The 6,146-nt window shown below is 43.1% G+C and overlaps 1 protein-coding gene across 1 annotated transcript; it reads left to right on the top strand.

Annotated features, from left to right (window-relative positions):
* The first annotated feature begins 225 nt into the window (after positions 1-225).
* Positions 226-1,522, top strand: LOC147881071 (uncharacterized). Its single transcript, XM_087402200.1, has one exon. The coding sequence runs from the start codon at positions 226-228 to the stop codon at positions 1,498-1,500; it is 1,275 nt and encodes a 424-aa protein (XP_087258326.1). The 3' UTR covers positions 1,501-1,522.
* The last annotated feature ends 4,624 nt before the right edge of the window (positions 1,523-6,146 follow it).

Genomic DNA, 6,146 nt, shown 5'->3' on the forward strand with positions numbered 1-6,146 from the left:
GCTCGATAGCATGGACTGAGGGTTTGAGAAGTCAAATGTGGGATTCTGTCAACGTATTGGTTTGAACTTTGGACTAAGTTATTCAAAGTCAAACATTGTAGCCCAGGTCATCGTATCATTATTACAGTTACGTTGTTTATATAGAGTTACGTTGCTGCTATATAAACGCTCCCTCATCCCCTTCTCTTCTAACTCCACACAACCATCACTGCCCAGCATCCAGCTATGGCTTCCCCTTCCAACATCCATAACTTCCTCCTCGCCCTCTGCTCCCTCTCCCTCCTCCTCTCCTCCCTCATCCCCCCCTCCCTCTCTGCTGCAGTTTGCTCCTCTAACGACCGCACCGCCCTCCTCTCCTTCAAAGCCTCCGTCTCCAGTGACCCCTCCAACGCTCTCTCCTCCTGGAAAGCCTCCTCCCCCAACTGCTGCTCCTGGAATGGCATCACCTGCGACTCCACCTCCGGCCGTGTCACCCGCCTCGAAGTCAACCAAGCCAAGCTCGCTGGACACCTCGCTTCGTCCTTGGGCGCTCTCTCTGAGCTGCAAGTTCTCAGCCTCTACGAGAACAACTTCAACGGCCCCATCCCTGCCGCGCTTGGTAACCTCACCAAGTTGCAACAGCTCTCCCTGGCCAGCAATAATGGGTTGACGGGCTCCATTCCGGAGTCATTCGGCCAATTGAAGAGCCTCCAGGAGCTCGATGTCTCTTATAACAAATTGTCTGGGTCTCTCCCACAATCTATCGGAGGAATGTCTAGCTTGCAGCACATACGTATTTATAACAACGTTATCACTGGCCCGATTCCGGCCTCCTTTGGCCTTCTTTCTAACCTCTTCAACGCGGATCTGGCTTATAACCGACTCACCGGCCAAGTCCCGGATTCGTTCACGCGGAATCTCACCAGTCTCTTTTTCCTCTACCTCGATCACAACCAGATTACCGGCCTGCCCCGGGATCTCAGCAATCTGAAGAGCCTGGAGATTGTCTATCTCGATAACAACGTTCTTACCTTGAGCAGTATTGCCGGTTTGGCTTCTCTACCTAAGCTGGGTGAGCTCCACCTTAGCTCGTGCCAGTTATCGGGGGCTTTCCCTCTCTGGGTTGCCCAAATACCACAGCTACAGGACAACTCGGACGAAGTGACGCCTCTTATCGACTTGTCCAACAATGCCCTTACTGGTGTTATTCCGGCTCAGCTAGGATCGGTGGCCAATATGCAATCCTTGAGCTTGAATAACAATCAGCTCTCGGGGAACATTCCGAAGACGCTAGGATCTCTGACTTCGCTACGATTCCTGAATTTGCAACAGAATAAGCTATCCGGTGGCATCCCGAGCACATTTTCCCAGCTCCAGGGTTTGCAAGGTTTTAATGTCTCCTACAATCGGCTGACGGGTGAAATTCCGCAGGAAGCACCATTCACCACTTTCGCCGTCTCATCGTATGAAGGCAATCCTGGGCTGTGTGGCTCGCCTCTTACCGCCTGCAAGAAGCGATAGAAGTGCCACCCTCGTTACATAAATAAAACGAGTACTGCCATGCATGCATGTACCACAGCTTTGCCATGTGCACAGCTTTGTAATAGCAAGGTTTTCAAATATTTATACGATCAGAAATTCGTCACGATGACAGTGTTCAAAGATATGGTTATTACGTGGGTCAAAATCCACTTTTTACATTGTGGTAATTTTATGGGAAATGGGAAATTCAAAGCTAAGGTGGCATGTGGTTCCTCAAATGTTTTGCCGATGTTTCCCCACAAAACCCTTGAGCTGTTGAGGTCAATGGTTTTGGGAGAAAAAAGGCTTTGTGAAGCATTTTAAGGATTGAAAATGACATCAAATCCACATTTTCACCAATATTATAATATTTAATGCTGAATTAGTTTTTCCTCTGAAAGTCTTTTGCCACTACATCATTAGCTTTACTTGGTAGGGCTACAGAAAGGCTCACTTTTTGGCCTTGCAAAGGAACCTTTTGAACTATTACTTATATTTTGTCTAATGAGTATAGCATCTTTAAATTCTAAAGGAAAAGTCATATTGATTGATATTAGATATGGATTAGTGTAGTTTAAGTTTAGTTTAGGATTGATGATTCAAGGTTGGGGTTTAAGGTAGGGATTAGGGTTATGTGTCAAGGCAAATCCTAATGTGGTTTGTCTTCTTACCAAAAAGTAGCCGCCTCCTCTGCCTCCCCGCTATCTCCTTCTTGACAAATCTGCCACGTTTTTGCTAGGAACAGAGATTTACTCATTGTCTCCAGTGTGATGTCGAATGGAATGTAAGCCGCCACTTTGATTGAAAGGATAATTTTGATAAGGGGATCTTCAAATGTTTGCTAGCACTTTCTTGTGTATCATGAAGGTTTTATGTAGGGAGACATTTTCCTCTATGTATGTTATTGCTTCACATTTTTGCAAATCGTTATCTATAATATATTAACAAGGCTAATCAGTTATGACCATGGAATGAATGTGAGCCCTTAGATTTAGATTGATGATTGTAAGCCATTAGATTGACATGAGTTGATGCACACATAACTACCACATCAAACCTTATCCTAGCCCCCCCTCCCCGCAAGAAGAAACCCACCCCATGCCTCCGGCACGGTCCCCCTCCCCAAGGCTTCTTCTCCTCCCCAGATCTCGACGTCTTCTTTTCTTCATACTATAGATCATAAATGTCTTCTCTCAGACGTTGAGTCTCTGACGATATTATCCCAACTCGAGAGCGACATTGTAGAATCGTACTTTTTTATAGAGCGGTTGATCTGTAGATATGCAACTTTTAGACCTCTGATCATGGTATTGCCTTCCTTGCCCACCACAATTTTGCATTCTTGTAGGTCACACGATTATAGGGCGGCTGGACTCAATGTAGGGATTTGACAAGATGTGGTGCTAGAGATTTGACAGGGATGATCTTGGATTAAAGATTTCTTCACTTATCACCGTCAAAAAACAAATGTGAGCATTACAAAAAATTTCGACTAAAAAAGGGCCCTGTAAGGGAGCCTTGGGCTGGTGACATGGAAGAATAAGGTGAATAAAACCCAATAGAATATTGGCTGGTGGAGGGCAATAGAATATTGGAAGTGGCTTGACTTCTCTATTCAATGGCCCAAACAATGAGGTGGAGCACCCACTTGCTCCCTCAACTCTCCCATCACGTTTTTAAACTATAACCAAACTGAGAAACCTAGTTTCTCAACCAAACTTGAACCATTTGTCTTGAAACCAAATCCTCCCATCCAACTACCACACTCCTTTCATTCTCTCTCATTCCTCTTGCTTCCCTCTCATTTTTGAGCACCATTTCAAAATTTTCTTTGCTCCAGCCCTCTTGTCGAGTGAGAGCTTATAGGAGTGTTTCAGAACTCATGTCTATCCATGATGAACACTATCATGCTATGGGTAAAGTGTTTACAAAAAAAATGTTGGAGTCTGTTATCCAACATCCAAAATTCAAAAGTCTAAAATCAGAGATAACATCTGAGTCAATGAACAAAGTTGTGGAGCATTTCAATGCAACTACTGCACAGGGATTTTGTGATAATGCAGGGATAAGTACAAGGGCATATCGGCTCATATTTAAGAGCTTAAAAATAGCATGTCTTTCTATGGGAGCAAAAGTTAAAGCCCCGCTTCCTAAACCGACTGATGTTGATAAGGCTAGGCATGCACTCAATTTGGGCGTACTAGATTTAGTCGGTGAGCCCCAACATGTATGTAGTACACTAACTTTGAAAAAAAAGGCTACAGAGACTAAAGAATTGGAATTGACAGTCAATAATAACTTTGTGATGGATGTTCAAAGAGTTATGTATGCCATGATGAAGTTTTATGATATGCCTATGGAAGAATGCAATGGTACTCTGAAGATTGTACTAAATCTTGATGAAAGTGAGGTTGTCAAAGGTTAAAAATTGGAAAGAGCTAGTTTGACAATACCTTGAAGTTGAGCTTGATGATGCAAGACAATTCAGTGTGCAATTAGAATAAGAAATTTGGTGGTTGGCTGCCTTTGAGGTATGATGGAAATTTGTATTTTAATGCAATAATGCAAAAAGACTTAGAATATTTTGAAATAACATGTGAGTTTTTTTTGCAGGTGCCAAAAGAGTCGCATTCAATTTTGAAGTGGATTTTTTACCAAACCGATATCCCGTGTGATCAAAGGTCATAACAATGGTGAGCTACTTGAAGTTGAGGGCTATGGATCCTATCGTGTAGAATGGCATCTAGATGCTGACCTCAAGACTATTAAATGTATGTTTAATGTGGCACATGGAGCAAATACAAGCCATCCTTGTCCACTATGCATGCAAACGAGAGTACCTGCAAAGGGTGGTAAAAAGAATCAAAAGAAATGGGCCTCTGAACTTGTAGAGATAGATCAAACTAAGGCACCAGATAGGGATGCTCCAGGGAAAGATCCATCATGGAGCCCAATTCTTGAAATTCCTCTTGAGCGAGTACACATTTGTGCACTTCATGCTATTGTGAGAATAATTGAAAAGTTGGTGCATCTATACATCATTGATGCATATAACTTGAAGCCCCAACAAGAGAGTGAGAGGATGATTGCAAGAATTGAAAAGGTTCTTTCAGATATGTGACTACACTTTGGGTAAGTAAAGATTACAAAAGATGAGAAAAGATCTGGAAAAACAAGCAATGATCCTTGTAAGCCAAGCTTTGGTGGTGTCAAGGCTTTAAAATTCCTTTCTGCAAAGAAGAAGAATGACAAGCTCAAATGTGCTAATGAATTTGATGTATGGAGAAAGTTACACAATGCCTGTTGTGAACGAGGGCAGAAGGGACAAAAAAGACTGGAAAATGCACGTGTGGTTAGCTCTTGAGAGCTTAGTATCTTTAAAGGAAAGATTCGAAGAAGATGATGCGCAATGTTTCATCAATGTTGTGAATGACTTTAGCCGGCGGAATATGGAAATAGCTTGGGGAAAGAATCATTTCACACAGTACATGGTAATCTCTAACTTGGACACTGAGATGTGCATATTGAATATTCAGGTCCTAGATTTATTGATTTGTTTTTCTATTTGGCAGAACACATTATATGCTCATGCACCATACATGGCATGGAATTATGGAAGCATCAAAGTGTGGTCTACTCAGGGCATGGAAAGATCGCATTGGCAAGCACGTTGTGCATATAATAGAGCAACCCAACACAGGGGTGGTAGAACTAAGTCAAGCCCACTGGTTCAATTGGTTCAATGGTGGTACAGGCGTATCAAAATAAGAGCAGTTGCAACACTAGCATTCAAAGAGTCCTTAGTGTCCCATGCAGTGCAAGATGTTAACACGGAATGTTGAAGAAGAATATACAGCTCATCGAATGCAAGACAGAATCATGCAAGTTGGCATGCAACCCATCATAGACAAGGGCACATATGGGTGGAGATAGATGAAAATGATGGTGTAGACTCTTACAATGTGGATGCCCATGCATAAGTTTCAAAATTTATTTGTCATTTTAGTTATGTGATTTGCAGTAAAGCCAACATGTAATGGACATGAGTTGTAGTATAAATGAGAAATTTTGTGTTATGGGATGTTAATTATAAGTGTTTAGCTTAAGGTTGCACTAATTTTACTTTTTAAGGGGTTTTTATCGAAACAAGTATTTTTAAAAAATTAGGGGTTTTGTCCCTATATAAGAGAATGCGCCCTCATTTTCATTTCATTGTTTAAAGAGCTCTCCACTCCCACACCACCTCCCACTTGCCCCTGAGATTTCCACCCTATCTCTTGCACCCTCACCCTTTCTCTTGCACACTCTCTCCATCCCCCATGGCTAGGTCGAAGATCAAGGCACCACGGAGACTAGCAGAGCCAGATCCACCTCCAGACTCAGAGACAAAGAGTGACAGCCCCCCCCTCTCCCCTCAATGATCCTCCTCGAAGGGAGAAACTACTAATCAGGAAGCTAGACAGGGAGCAAGAGGGACAGAGGAAGGCACAAGAGGAGGGATAGAGGAAGGCACAAGAAGATCCTCTGATAGAGACGGATGACTCGGAGAGCATAGAGGAGGAGTGTGTGGAAGAGGAACAATGAAGGATAGAGCAGAGGACCAAGAGAAGAACATACACTTAGGGTCCACACCAACGGGGGAGAGG

Source organism: Dipteris shenzhenensis, chromosome 31, assembly GCF_047967505.1.
Source record: "Dipteris shenzhenensis isolate YYH24624 ecotype China chromosome 31, Dip_SZ_1.0, whole genome shotgun sequence".
Lineage (NCBI taxonomy): Eukaryota > Viridiplantae > Streptophyta > Polypodiopsida > Gleicheniales > Dipteridaceae > Dipteris > Dipteris shenzhenensis.